This window comes from Hyperolius riggenbachi, chromosome 9 (assembly GCF_040937935.1).
Source record: "Hyperolius riggenbachi isolate aHypRig1 chromosome 9, aHypRig1.pri, whole genome shotgun sequence".
Classification (NCBI taxonomy): Eukaryota; Metazoa; Chordata; class Amphibia; order Anura; family Hyperoliidae; genus Hyperolius; species Hyperolius riggenbachi.
In genome coordinates, this window is record NC_090654.1 from 18098968 (window position 1) to 18113602 (window position 14635).

The 14635-nt window shown below is 42.1% G+C and overlaps 1 protein-coding gene across 2 annotated transcripts in view; it reads left to right on the plus strand.

The window, feature by feature from the left end:
• Positions 1 to 11959, plus strand: part of TNRC6B (trinucleotide repeat containing adaptor 6B) — a 216385-nt gene extending 204426 nt beyond the window's left edge. For both annotated transcript variants that reach the window (XM_068252030.1, XM_068252031.1), the window contains 4 exons: positions 1588 to 1824; positions 4851 to 4921; positions 5024 to 5163; positions 9257 to 11959. In XM_068252030.1, coding sequence (XP_068108131.1) covers positions 1588 to 1824; positions 4851 to 4921; positions 5024 to 5163; positions 9257 to 9626 — 818 coding nt within the window. In that variant the 3' untranslated portion in view covers positions 9627 to 11959. The remainder of the gene's footprint in view (positions 1 to 1587; positions 1825 to 4850; positions 4922 to 5023; positions 5164 to 9256) is intronic.
• The last annotated feature ends 2676 nt before the right edge of the window (positions 11960 to 14635 follow it).

A 14635-nucleotide genomic window follows, 5' to 3' on the forward strand; every position in this document is an offset into this window, starting at 1 on the left:
GAAAATCTGTTGGCCCTCATACTACATGGAGGTGGTAAAATTGACCAATGATTGGTCAATCAAAATTGCATGTGTGTACTAGGCTTCACTGTCCCATTACATGAACTGTTAAAAGGCCATTTCTATTCTATGTGTTGTGTGAAATGCTTTTACCAGCAGGGTTTGGCCAGTATGTGGAAGGGTAACAATGGAACACCTTAACCACTTCAGGACGAGATCTATTTTCACATATCAGCACTGCTCCCATTCATTTGTCAATAACTTTATTACTACTAATCACACCTAAATTATCTATATATTGGGTTTTTTTCAGGACAAATTAGGCTTTTAGTGTGTAAAAATTTTGTTTGGTAATTACCTTATTTTCTAGGCATTTTAAAGGGAAATTAAGGTAAAAAATAGAAAAAAACACACCATTTCTCAATTTACATCCAATATAGCTATTATAATAAACCGTGCTAAGTATAAGTTAAACCCACAAATTGTATTTGCTCATCCATCCTGGTTATTACAACATTTAGATTATGTTCATTTGCTTTCTCATTGTACACTATCAATGATTATGAGACCTTATTTGCAAAAATAATAGTAATATACCCTCATGGCATACATATTTAAAAGCCAAGTTCCTAAGGTAACAATACATGCTTTTTCTCTTAAATTCTGTCACTTTGTTTTCATTTTACAAGTCTTTTAGTTTGGTAGAGAATATGCGAAAATGTAATTGCTTTTGATTCAGTTTGTGACTACAAAGAATACACAAGACATGGGCCTCAACCCTAAAACTCTCAACTCCATTCTACAACTTATCAGGGCTAAAATGTTATCACATCTTGTAGTTTTGCAAAGACTTTGTTGACCTTTGGGGTCAGAACACTAGAGAAGAAGCGTCTGTGCTCTCACAGCACTGATTGACATGGAAGGGGCGGGGAGAGGAGGGGAGCAGGCAGCGGAGAGCCTGTTAGAAGGCTCTGGTAGGCGGGGAAGGGGCCTTTTTTGCAAGCATTCCTTAGCCTGCAGTAGGAAGGCCCTTCCCTATAGTATACGGACATTAAGAATGTCACCAGATTCGGGGGGAGGGGCTAGTGGGGCGCAGCAGGCACGGAGAGCAGCGATTTGGGCACACAGAGGCATGTCCTGCAGATGGGAACATGCGTCTGTGTCCCTTTTTTAGATTTAATAACCCACCTCGGATAATCCTGAAACGGAGGGAGTAAGAGGATTTTTACTTATATTATATATAGGTGTAGAGGACAAAAAAACAGAATAAGTGAGTCTATAGAGCAGGGACTTCTTGTGGATGTTTTCCTCCCAATTATTGTGTCCCTGCTTTTGTCCCCCATGTGTCAGTCTCTTTCCCAGTCTAGGTCCCCTATGTGTCAGCCTCTGTACCTATGCAAGTGGATGTGTACTGGTAACCTCCACATTTATGTGGACTGAATATAGCTTTATGTGATGGGGGGCTTTCTGCATTTTTAAGAGACCACATACTGGTCACTCACTGGTGGAACAGCAGCTAAACTTGTCTTTTGTTTTCTGTACCATATAAACATGATTTGTAAGTCATAGTGAGTCTTCTCTTTCCAGCACTCTCAGCAAAGTTTGGGGACTACAAATCCACCTGGTCACCAGACCCCATTGGACACACCCCGTCACATCACTCAAATAAGATGTGGAAGAATCAGATGTCCAGGAACAGTCCTGGGCTGCCTCGCCCCCCTCCAGGGCTCACAAACAACCCCAAAGCCACCAACTCCCCGTGGAACAGCACAGCACCTCGTTCTGTAAGAGGGTGGGGTGGTCAGGACTCCAGGATGCAGTCCGGTAAGATGTTTCAGAATCTGTGTTGTGGGATGGAACCAGGCGGAGGATGTACCGCCCTATGGTATTTAGTGATTGTTTGCTGCCATGAAATGAACTATAGAGGAGTGGGCTGGTCAGGACTCCAGGATCTGTGTTGTGGGATGGAACCAGGCGGAGGATGTACCGCCCTATGGTATTTAGTGATTGTTTGCTGCCATGAAATGAACTATAGAGGAGTGGGCTGGTCAGGACTCCAGGATCTGTGTTGTAGGATTGTAACAGGCAGGGGATGTACCGCCCTGTGGTATTTGAGTGTATTCTGCCATGGAGTGAACGATAGTCAAAATTTTCTCTCTGCTCCAAATGATTAGCGACACTCTAAAATCCTGGAGCTAGCCGGCAAATGGCAGCAACCAGCATATGGAGGTACACTCCGCCAGAAAGCAGACCTAAAAATGACGGCATCTAAAAAGTAAAATACTTTTATCCCTTCATTTTCATTACTAATATTTATCACTTATGTAATTGGGGAAGCCGAGGTGAGAGGGATATGAAGGCTGACGTTTGTTTCCTTTTAAACGTTGCACCTTGTCTGGCTGTCCTGCTGATCCTCTGCCTCTAATACTTTTAGCCATTGACCCTGAACAAGCATGCAGATCAGATGTTTGACAAGCTTAGCCACATGCTTGTTTCAGGTGCTTCACTCGGGGAGGGGAGCCAGTTACTACCTGTTGGGGCATGTAGTAGGGGCTGCATGGAGAGGGGGAGGCTCTGAGGAGGACTATCCTGAAAGCAGACCTGAACTCAGAATGTCCTCTCTGCTCTGAAAAATAAGCACAGCATAATACAGTAATCTTTAAAAAATAAAACATTTCTTTGTTACAGCTAATATAAATCCAATCAGATAAAATGTAATTGTATTACAAATATAATGATCCGATCAGATCATTTCCATCTGCACCAATCCAGCATTTCCTACCCCCGGCTTATATGCGAGTCGATCATTTTTTCCTGTTTTTTCAGGTAAAAGTTGGGGGGTCGGCTTATACGCGAGTATATACGGTATAGAGATAAGCAGCATTTCCAATGCCGGGTAAAATTGGGTGTTCTAAATAATTAATGATGATCTGCTATATGTTGTTATGGTTCCTCCTTACAGGGTACCGGAAGGAAAAAGGGTTATAATTAAAAGTTTACCTTAGTAATGTGAAACCTCTGGACTATCCTGAGGCATCCTCCTTGACCCCACCAATCCAGCGATGGGACCCTCCAAGCATATTTGACAAGGTCTTGTCAAGTATGTTCATGCGGCCATGCTGCTGTTAGTGTACAAGTGCGGTTGCACTGCACAGGCGCTACGGCATAGTACCATAGGGACACTTGTGCCGACTCCATGCTACTGGGCAGGCACAGCCCGTACTTTTGCCTGTGCGGTGCAGCCACACTTGTTCATGAACGGGAGCACAGCCATGAAGAAGGGGGTCCAGGGGAGCAGAGGTCGGGTAAAGTAGGATTGGAAAGGCCTCTGAACCATTCAGAGACTTCCCTCTACAGAGGTAAATATCTAACTTTTTTTTTCTTTTTTTTCTTCAAAGTTTGCTTTAAAGGATAACTATTGATTAACATGTTTTTTTAAACTGGGATGTGAATAGCTCGTCTATGTGTTCCTAAGTACTGCTCCCCAAACCAGTGAATCATGAGGGGAGGGGGGAATCCCTCTCCTTACATCTGTTAACCCTGTGTGTACTTTATATCTTTTGCAGATGACTGGTCTCACTAGCTTATACTGCAGCTGTAGTTTTGTCTCTCTGAATGGGTTGTTCAGATTTTAGGTTTGGCTGTCTGAGGAGAATAATGCACTGACATGCGCAAAGTTAGCAGGCTGAAATGTATCTACCAGCAGCATAAATAAACATTCTCTTTTGTGTGTGAAACACGATTCCAAGGCAGGATTTTCCTACTGAAGGGTGTTTTTTTTTGTTTTTGTTTTTTGCTGTACTCTTCTGAGAGATGCAGAGACCAGCACTGGCTACATTGTCACTTTTCTCACAAAACACTGACTCCCCTTTGCTAATAAATCCTTTCAATGCAGCTAAAATCTACACACAATGAATTACAGCTTTTGCCCCCTGACATTTAACATAAAAAGTAGGAAAATGCATTCACAGCTACTTAGACATAACTTGTACATTGTAATTAAGAACACTTGGTTATTGATAGTTTTCCTTTAAATTCAACAACCCATATTCTCTTACTTATGGGGGTTTCTTTTTTTTACAGCCTTTGTGTTCTTTCATCGGAATCACATTTGTAAATTGCTTGTATGAGTAAGCGGGTAGTCAACTATCCACATTCATGATCCCAATATTGGGTGATTTTATTTCCTTAGTTAAAGGACATCCAAGGTGAAAATAAACTGATGAGAAAAACGATTGTGTCTATTCTCCGTCTCCTAAAAATGACCTTTTTTTTTAGATATCCCACTGTTTTATTTTATATTTAAATGTAGTTTTTAACTTTTTACTGTTTCATTGTCTCTGCTCAATGACACTTCCATTGAAGTATGTCAGAGCTCAAATCTATGAATTATTGACCCTTTTTATCTCTTTCCTGCTCTCATAAGCCATTTACTGACAGGATAGTGTTTTATGGCTGTAATTACTAATCAGTGAAGGTCATGCTCTAGTCTGACCCAGTCAGACCCGGACAGAAACTGTCACTTGCATACCTGATTTGTATCCCTTTCAGGCAGAGGAAGATAGAAAGGAACTCAGCCTAGTTATTTGTGTGCTAGGCACTGTACATACACACGTCTATCTCATCATGTCACGTCACCTCGGTTGTCCTTTAAGTAATAATTTAAAAACTGTCAATTGTTTACCCAGAACCTTTTATCACCATTCTATTTTGTCTAAAATCAAAAGCCATTTGTTCAGAAAAACGTGCAATCATTTATGGAAATCAGGAAGGGTCAAGAATACTTTTTCGCACATGCTGAACACGTGTCAGGCTGGTGCTAGCGGAAATTCTTTGTTCTGTTTTCACAGGATCTGCCTGGAGTGACGGGAGTTCTGTGCGTCCAAGTTACTGGCTGATCCTTCTCAATCTTACGCCACAGGTATCCGCAGGTGTTCTCTGTAATGAAAAGATTTGCGCACACCGTTATTGCTTAGCGGCACTTAACAATGTTCATGGGGTGTTTCTGTTTGTCATCCTTTAGATCGACGGCTCCACCCTCCGGACGATCTGCATGCAGCATGGTCCCCTGCTGACATTCCATCTCAACCTCACCCAAGGCACAGCTCTCATCCGATACAGCACCAAACAGGAGGCAGCCAAGGCCCAGAATGCCCTGCACATGTGAGTCCGAGCCACATATACATTGCAGATGGAAGTCTGTAAAACAAATCGTTATCTGTTCTCTTTGTCCAACTAGATTTAACCAAAGACTTCTACCTCGTACAAAGGGAGTGCATTTAACCTCTGGGATAGGTGTGAGGCTCTCGGCCTCTGCTCACGAGGTTATGCCATGTTCAATAACTCAGCACCACGGCCAGTTATACTTGCCCAGCCCATATAAATGCAGCGGGTAGCGTTTCCTGCCCGTATAAATACAGCATGGCACAGGAAGCGCTTTACTACTTATCTAATCTGACGCTGGATGAGGTCTCTTCTTGCACCACTGAGTAGCGCTGTATGCTGACATTTTCTGGGTTCTGACATGTGACCGGGACCCGGAGTATGATGTCATCATAAAGTGCCACTGGGGAAAGAGGAGGCCCAATGCGGCATACCCATAGAGATTGAGACCAAGAGGGGGTGGGCGCAACCAGATGTTAGTGAGCAGGGGTGGCTAGTCAGCCCACTCCTACAAGTCTGGGACAGCAACACACCACTTCTCTAGCGATACTACTAATGGACCGTAAGTGAGGTCAGTAAATCACCCCCAAAGCACACACATAAACAACCCAACATGTTTCACCCAAGAAGGGCTTCGTCAGGGGTACACATAATATATACAGTGCAGGGTATAAAACAAAAAGTAATAATAAACCCCCATCAAACAAATAAACTGTCAGCAGTTAGCCTAATGGTGCCCATATCTGGTACAATTTTTTTTTTTTCCCCGAAAAGGAAGCAAATCATTTGGGCGCCAGCCCCTAGTGGACAAAATGGGTGCCGCCATTTACACCAATATAAAGTTGCAGCAAGCTGGTGCTGAAGTGGAAATTTGGGCACTCGATAACATGGTTTTTACTGTCAACCTTTGCACTAAAATAGTAGAATATCTGTAAATTTACCAATATTCTACTGTCGGGTTTCTGGGCGCCCTTTTTGCATGTTTGCCTGAAAAATGTATGTAAATGTATAACCTTCTTCTAAACAGCAGCAGGATTAAACTCTACACATGACTGGGAAAATAAAGTCACCCTCACAATAAATGTACTGTAATACCTTGTCCTGTATCTGAAGACTGCCACTATGGTAAATACTTTTTACTTTTCTTTATATTCACCCAGGCTGAGTGTCTGTCTAAAGGTGGCCACACACGATACAATAAAATGGTCCGATGTTACGGCAATTTCACAAATATGATCGGATCTCCCGAAAAAAATCAAAAGCTTGTTTTTCATTCGACTGAAAAATCCGATCAGATTTCCATTTTTTTTTTTTTTCGTTTTTATCGAACCGAAGTGCTATACATTTTTCTTCAATGTTTGTAAAGATTGTATGGTGCGTGGTAGATTGTCAATTTATTTATACATACCCTAGCAATTTTCCAAGTTTCCAATCATTTTTATCATAATTGGGGAAAAATTTACCACGTGTGTGTGTGTGGTACATTGGTCATTTTTTTTTATCTTACAATCGGTCAGAAAAATTGACTGCAGTTTTTGAATTGAACAGATATTTGAAAAATTGTATGGTGTGTGGCCACCTTTATGCTCACTTTTGCCTAAAAATGGCATTTGTTCTAAAATCGTGCCAAAAGTTGCTATCGCTAATAAAAAAAAATTCTCGGCTTTAGAAACAAGGGACTGCAGGATCCAACAGGTCATTGTATATATAAATTTAAAGATAACCTGAACTGAAAATTAAAAGTCAAAATAACCATACACAAGTCATACTTAACTCCTGTGTAGTCTACTCATCAATCTCTTCCTCCTCTCCTGCGTCCTGTTTGTCCACTCTGATCAATGGAATTCTCTGTCCTCCATTTTGAAAATGGCCATTACCCCATAACAGCTTTCTGGTCAGCACACTGTTACACTGTAATATCACCCACTTGAGCCATAGGGAAACATCAGTTGTCCTCTCAGCTGTAACTTACAGCAACTGATATATTTCAGATCTGACAAAATTGTTGTCAGAACTGGAAGGGATGATTGTCAGAAGAAAATGGTGAGCTTCTGAGAGGAACTGATGGCGAGGTAACTATGTAATGTTCATTTGAAGTTCCCTCATGTGTTTAAAATAATTTTACTCAGTACAGGTTCCCTTTAAGTTCCAACGCGTATAATGCGTAATAATTATTTATTGGTGGGGCAATGGTTCATATACATTTTTAACCACCCTGGCGTTCTATTAAGAACGCCAGGGCAGCTGCATGAGGGTTTTTTTTAAATAAAAAAAAAAATATTTCATGCAGCCAACTGAAAGTTGGCTGCATGAAAGCCCACTAGATGGCGCTCCGGAGGCGTTCTTCTGATCGCCTCCGGCGCCCAGAATAAACAAGGAAGGCCGCAATGAGCGGCCTTCCTTGTTTTGCTTAGATCGTCGCCATAGCGACGAGCGGAGTGACGTCATGGACGTCAGCCGACGTCCTGACGTCTGCCGCCTCCGATCCAGCCCTTAGCGCTGGCCGGAACTATTTGTTCCGGCTGCGCAGGGCTCAGGCGGCTGGGGGGACCCTCTTTCGCCGCTGCTCGCGGCGGATCGCCGCAGAGCGGCGGCGATCGGGCAGCACACGCGGCTGGCAAAGTGCCGGCTGCGTGTGCTGCTCTTTATTTCATGTAAATCGGCCCAGCAGGGCCTGAGCGGCACCCTCTGGCGGTAATGGACGAGCTGAGCTCGTCCATACCGCTAAGGTGGTTAATCTATAGCATTCACTTTTTATTTTTTTACTATTTAAAAAACAGTGTAATCTTCCTTAAAGTGTACCAGAGCTGCTGAAAGTAAAACGTTTTATACATACCTGGGGCTTCCGCCAGCCCCGTAAGCTCGGATCGCTCCCACGCCGCCATCCTCCACTGCCTGCAACTCCAGTACCGGGTCCCATCACTTCTGTCCGTTGCGGCTAGTCTGCGCAAGAGAAGTGCGCCCTCTACGGCTGTTGGAGAGCTACACAAAGAGCGCACTTCTCTTACGTCAGTCTGGCTGAAGTGACGGCACCCGATACCGCAGCTGCAGACATCGGAGGTCGGTGGCGTGGGAGCAATCCAAGCTTATGGGGCTGGGAGAAGCCCCAGGTATGGATAAAACTTTTTACTTTCAAGCAGCTCTGGTACACTTTAAAATAGTAGATGACAGAGCAGTGACCGTGTAGTGTCAAATTGATGCCATTTCCCCATCTTAAAGTGGAGCTGTCAGCCATACTATCTCAGAAAAAAAATCACATATATAAGTAGATAGATACTTGCTCTACTTACATATGTATTGCACTGTCTACATTTTTGATTTTAGTGGTTTTTCTATAATAAAAGAGAAAATCCTATTTTTCCATTTTGTCTGGGTCTATCTTGAAGTCAATGCTGACATCATTTCCTTCCTTAAACAGTTTGTGTATCACTGCCCGCCCTCCTCCCAGTCTTCAGACACTCCCACCCAGCTCTCCAGTAGAAAGTGCATTGAGAAATATTGGCCAATCAGAGAGGAACAGATGTGTGGGAGGGGATAACAGAAGGGGAAAGAGGCTGCAATCAGGCTGCATTAGTTAAGTCTGAGTGGAAAGAAAAAAAGAAAACCCAGCATGCCCTGCAACTTCCTTTGTGCAGCAGATGTACCATATAAGAGGCAGGGAAACTGGGGAATAATGTTTTATGGAGAAGAAAAGGTGATTTTTAACTTTTAGATTGCCTGCTTAGCATCCTTATTACTTGTTTACTAGATAAAAATAATTGATTGATTTTTTTTTTTATCCTATGCCCGAAATTTACTCTTTAAAAAGTTTCACATTGCTGCTTGTAGCTTTATTCATTCCTACAGGTTTTTAAATCTAATTGAAAATTGATATTACCCTGTTCTACTGTAAGTTAGAAGACCTTTAGCTGCAGACAATGAGCCATTGTCCTTTTTTTGTCTTCTACATTTCTTGTGGAATTGAATAACTGCACCTGTGCAGGAAGAGTCATCTCATTGCACAGCACCAGAGGGAGATTTCACCCTCACCAAGCACTGATATTTACTGTTTCCGCATGCGCTCATGGTTGTTTATCTCTCCTCCTCCTTGTAGGTGCGTTCTGGGTAACACGACCATCCTGGCAGAATTTGCAACGGATGAAGAGGTGAGCCGATACCTTGCACAAGCTCAGCCACCAACACCTTCTGCTCCTGGCGCAGGCTGGCAGCCATTGGAAGTGGGACAGAACCATCAGGCTGAACCGGTAGGGCCAGCCTTGAACCTTTTCGGAGGGACCACAGGGCTAGGACAGTGGAGCAGCGGCGGCGGTGGTAGCGACCTGCCAGGCGTTTCTCTTTGGGGTACTCCAAGCTACACATCCAGCCTGTGGGGGGTGCCCAGCACAGAGGACGCCCACCGGATGGGCAGCCCAGCCCCTTTGCTACCCGGTGATCTTTTGGGAGGAGGGACCGATTCAATATGAACTTTGAACTTTCAACTCTGACCTCGTGACCTTTCAGAGCAGCAGCACTAACTTGACCTTTCTGTGTTTTTTTATTTTTCAAAATTTTTTGTCTCTTCAATTTTTTTTTCCCTTTTTGTTTTTTCCAAACTTGCAATAATACATTTTTACCTAAAAAGAGAAAGGAAAAAAAAAAAAGAAAACCGATAGCTAAATCAGGTGGGTGCAAGTTAAGACTTGATCGCCAATGTTACAAACCTGCGGTCACTTTCAAAGTGGTTGTATTTTTTCATTTTTTCTTTCTTTCTTGTCTTTTATTTTTATTTGTTCGTTTTTAAGTCCTTATTTTTTTCTCTCTCTCTCTTTTGTGCTCGCAAATTCTTTCCTCCCCCAGTCGGAGATCGGAAGAAACAGGGGAGGAAGGGATCCTGAAAAAAATGGGTCTGGGGAGGGAGGGATGTAGAAGATGAAAGAAAAAACTAAAAAAAATGGACAAAAAACACATATCAGTCTTGAAATACTTGAATAATGAAAGCCAATGTTGAAAGACAATGTGAATTTACAAAACCTACCATTTAACAGTCATTTTGTGCTGGGAGGGAAGGGAGCGCAGAGTGGGTTTTTGTTTTTGTTTTACTTTTTGTTTCATTTTTTATTTTTAAACCATGGCATTTTTGGGACTGCTGAAAACAAATTAAGTTGGTGCAAGAAAAAAAAAAGTTATTACTGAAGATGCAAAGAGGAGGGGTATTTAAAAAAAAAAAACGAAACCGGTTTGCTGCCAGAGCGGACTGCAACATGTTGCACATTAAGGCGCTATAAAAGTTCACGCTGGTAGCAAAGTGTTGTAGCCACCCACAAAGCTGTTTGTATTCAGGGTAAGTGAGTGGTGGTGGGGGGGGAAATGCTCCTCCGACCTGCATTTATTTAACATTTCAAGGCAACGATGTGGCAACACAGCACCTGTTTCTTTTCCAGCATGGGGCGGAGGGAAGATGTTCTCGTGGCTGACAATAATAATCAGTTCTACCAAGCTGATCTTGTATACTGTGACTGTCCTCTCTTTTATAATGGCTGTCTGGCCCATCCTCCTTACTGACTGTGTAAGTGACACGCCTACACAGAACTCATCATCGTGTAAATACCCAAGATTACGCTTGTGGTGGTCCTCAACTGTTCGCAGACCAAGCTTGAAGAAGACCGACAAAGTCAGCAAGCCAGAAGACCATGTCCAACCGTTTACCCTCCCCCCACTTAAGGGTTTTGGTTTTTGTTTTTTTAATAAAGTCCTTTTTTTTTTTTTGTTTTTTTTACTTTTGCTCCTCTGACTAGTGCATATGACAGTGCATTAAATCAGTAGGATCTCCATGTCTTCTTTGCTGCCAGAGAGGCTTATTACTATGTTCTGGTAACAGAAGGTTCAATGTCTAGTCCAAAACGTCTGAGATCCAGATCTCCTACTGGTGGCACTTAAAAAAAGATTTTTTTTGAACGTCATTGTTGCATGACAGTCTGGGTTGGTTGGTTGTGTGTGTGGGCGTGTGTGTGTTAAAATGCAATTGGAAAAGCCTTGTGGACTCCAAAAAATAAAAAAAAAAATGCAAAAACAGCACTTGACGCGCACGAATAGGCTTAACGGATGATTAGAACGTTTTGTTGAAGATCACTTTGTAGCATCGGATGTGTAGTTTTATGGCAGGCTTCATTCACATGCATTTTCTACGTGCTGCAAGCCTTGCACTGATTCTGTGACGTAAAAAAAACTTTCACACCTGCTCTAAGATTTATTTTTTATTTTATTATTTTTGCTTTTATTACTGCCTTAGCTAAAAGTTAGCCCCCCTCCTCTCCCCCCATGAGTTTTCCAAGCACAGTCTTATCATGGTTATTGGGCTGTATCGGGTACTTTTGGCGCTGTCGTTGTCCCGCAGATCGCACTGATTTTTTTTTTTTTGTACCGCTCGTCCATACGATATATAGAACAATTTCAGTGCAACGCGTCCTGACAGCACTAACGAAATGCCACCATGTGAATCGAGCTTGGGAGGGAACAGGTCTTACGGGTGGAGCCTTGCTATTCAGATTTCGGGCATGCAAGAACAGTTTCAAATGACTAACGAAATGACGATACCAGTTAGGTTAATCTGCTGCTAAAAAAAAAAATACATTGCTCCTTTTTCATAAACAGGCATAATACCGATCTCTGCACCTTTTTTTAAGAAAAAAAAAGAAATAAAAAAATTGCCATTGAACTGTTTTGTTTAAGTAAAAAAAATGCAACTTTCAGATACTTTGCTTTTACAATGAGTGTTATCATAAAGGGTAAAATAATATTATAAACTTTTTATTATTTTTTTTCTTTCTCTTTGTGCTTTTTTTGTGTAAATGTCATCAAACCTGTAATACAAGTTTGCACTGGGTTCCATTTTTCATGGTCTGGTTTTTTTCTTTTACTCTTCCTCCTATTTAAAATCATTAAATGGGTAACACGCCTACTGAGAAGAATATAGAATCCCCAAAACATCCTGATAATTTCACCAGCTTAACGACCTTTAGCTGCCTGTCTTAGTGTTAATACTGATTTGCTTTGGTGTTTAAGTGACTGTTGAAACTATAATTTTATGATATGTGTATCATTCAAACCAATGTAATCAGCACTCTGGGTAATACTATTAAGTAAGCAAGTAAGCAGGCCAGGTGTGCTCTGTTAAACAGTACTTTTCTTCTGAACCAAACAGCAGACATCTTGATACCTTGACACAATGGGCGGTCCATGAGATACTGGTAACTACAACTTAATTATACATTTATGGCACTTGGAAATAGACTAATCAAAGGCCACAGCAGTGGCTGAATACTGTAATGCTTAAGGGCTCTACCTCTGACATAGGAGACCCGGCTTCTCTGCTCATCCTTTTTCAGTAAGCCAGCACCTATTCAGTAAGGAGTTCTTGGGCGAGACTCCCTAACACTGTTACTGCCTACTGAGTGACCTCTAGTGGCTTTTTTGCAAGCGCTTTGAGTCTGACCAGAGAAAAGCGCTGTACAATTACTGGAATTATTACATCCTTGGTCCATTTCCAAGTTGCATAAATTTAGTTGAAAATTTGTGACAAGTGGCTGTTATTGGCTTCTGATCGGCTATCCCTATTTGACGCACACTGGTGAATATTGATGCACTGGACACCAGTGACTTTAACGAAGCATTGATCTTTGTAGAAGGAGAAGAAAGATGGTCTTAAGTCATAGGTTTACTTTCAACACACAAAATGGCTGCCATACATGTTAAAGAGGAATATAACCCTGCATTTCAACTTTGCTCTAAAATATTATTTACAGCATATTCTATGCAAAAAGCATTTTTTTTTTTACTAGACCAGCATTGGAAGGGTTAAACACAGACGTTTCAAGTTCCGTGGAGAGATAGGCAGAAGTTCAGATTGTTACATTCTATGTATCTATTGATAAACAGTTACACGCTCTTTGGCAGTCCTCCAAGCTCCTTCTGAGTCAGAGAGATGAGTCATTCAACACTTAGATACATTTCTGTAAACAAAATGTATCTCTTTTCAGCTTCGGATGCGTCTGCAGAAATCTAAAGGAACTTTAAAGCCCTGTGTAACCCTTCCAATGCTGGTCTAGTAAAAAAAAAAATGCTGGTTGCATATAATATACTGTAAATAATGTTTTAGAGCAAAGTTGAAATGCAGGGTTATATTCCGCTTTAACTAGATTCTTTGTAGGTATAATTTTTGTGATTGTAGAATGAGTTACGTCATTGGTTGTGTATTCATGATTTCACGGGATTTCACAGCCCTGATTTGCTCACCCTGGTCCTTTTTAAAGAGATTCTGGACATTGAGTCAAAACAAAAATAAGGGTAAGGGGTGTCTTTTAGGCCGTTTTACTTACCAAATTGGTATGTAGCCATAGCTTAAGGAGAGGGATCTTCTGGGAAACAGTTTAATTAAAGAGGAACTCCAGTGAAAATAATGTAATAAAAAAAAGTGCTTCATTTTTACAATAATGATGTATAAATGATGATTTAGTCAGTGTTTGCCCATTGTAAAATCTTTCCTCTCACTGATTTGACATTCTGACATTTATCACATGGTGACATTTTTACTGCTGGCAGGTGATGTCAGTAATAGGAGATGCTGCTTGCTTTTTCGGCAGTTTGGAAACAGCTGTAAACAGTTATTTCCCACAATGCAGCAAGGTTCCTACAGTGTGATGTCAGCACCATGGTCCTGACATCACACTGTGGGAGGGGTTTCACCACAATATCAACCATACAGAGCCCCCTGATGATTTATGCGAGAAAAGGAAAAGATTTCTCATGGGAAAGGGGGTATGAGCTACTGATTGTGATGAAGTTTAATTCTTGGTTACGGTTTCTCTTTAAGGCTTGCCTTCACCCTATTTTGTTTTTTCTGATTAATCAGAATTGCTTTAAAGTGAATGTTTACCAATTTAAAAATAAAAAAGTCAGATACTCACCTACGGAGAGGGAAGGCTCGGTCCTAATGAGCCTTCCCTCTCCTCTCCCGGTGCCCGGTCCCACGCAGGGTCCCCCGTAGCAGTATTCGACCAGTTCGGTCAAATACTGCCACTTCCGCAGCCGAGCAGGGAGCTTTCGGGAGCACTCGGGCTCCCGAAGATGGGCCGCTCCATAGTATGCATGCGCGAGCACCCTCTATGACGCACTCACGCGTACGTAGTATGGAGCGGCCCATCTTCGGGAGCCTGAGTGCTCCCGAAAGCTTCCTTCGGCTGCGGAAGTGGCAGTATTTGACCGAACTGGTCGAATACTGCTACGGGGGATCCTGCGCGGGACCGGGCACCGGGAGAGGAGAGGGAAGGCTCATTAGGACCGAGCCTTCCCTCTCCGTAGGTGAGTATCTGACTTTTTTATTTTTAAATTGGTAACCATTGGCTTTAAATTAATGAATGCTACAAAGATCCAAAAATGGTTACATTTTCCGTATTGAGCCGGTGCACTATTAGCTATCATGGCTATTAGGCTGTGT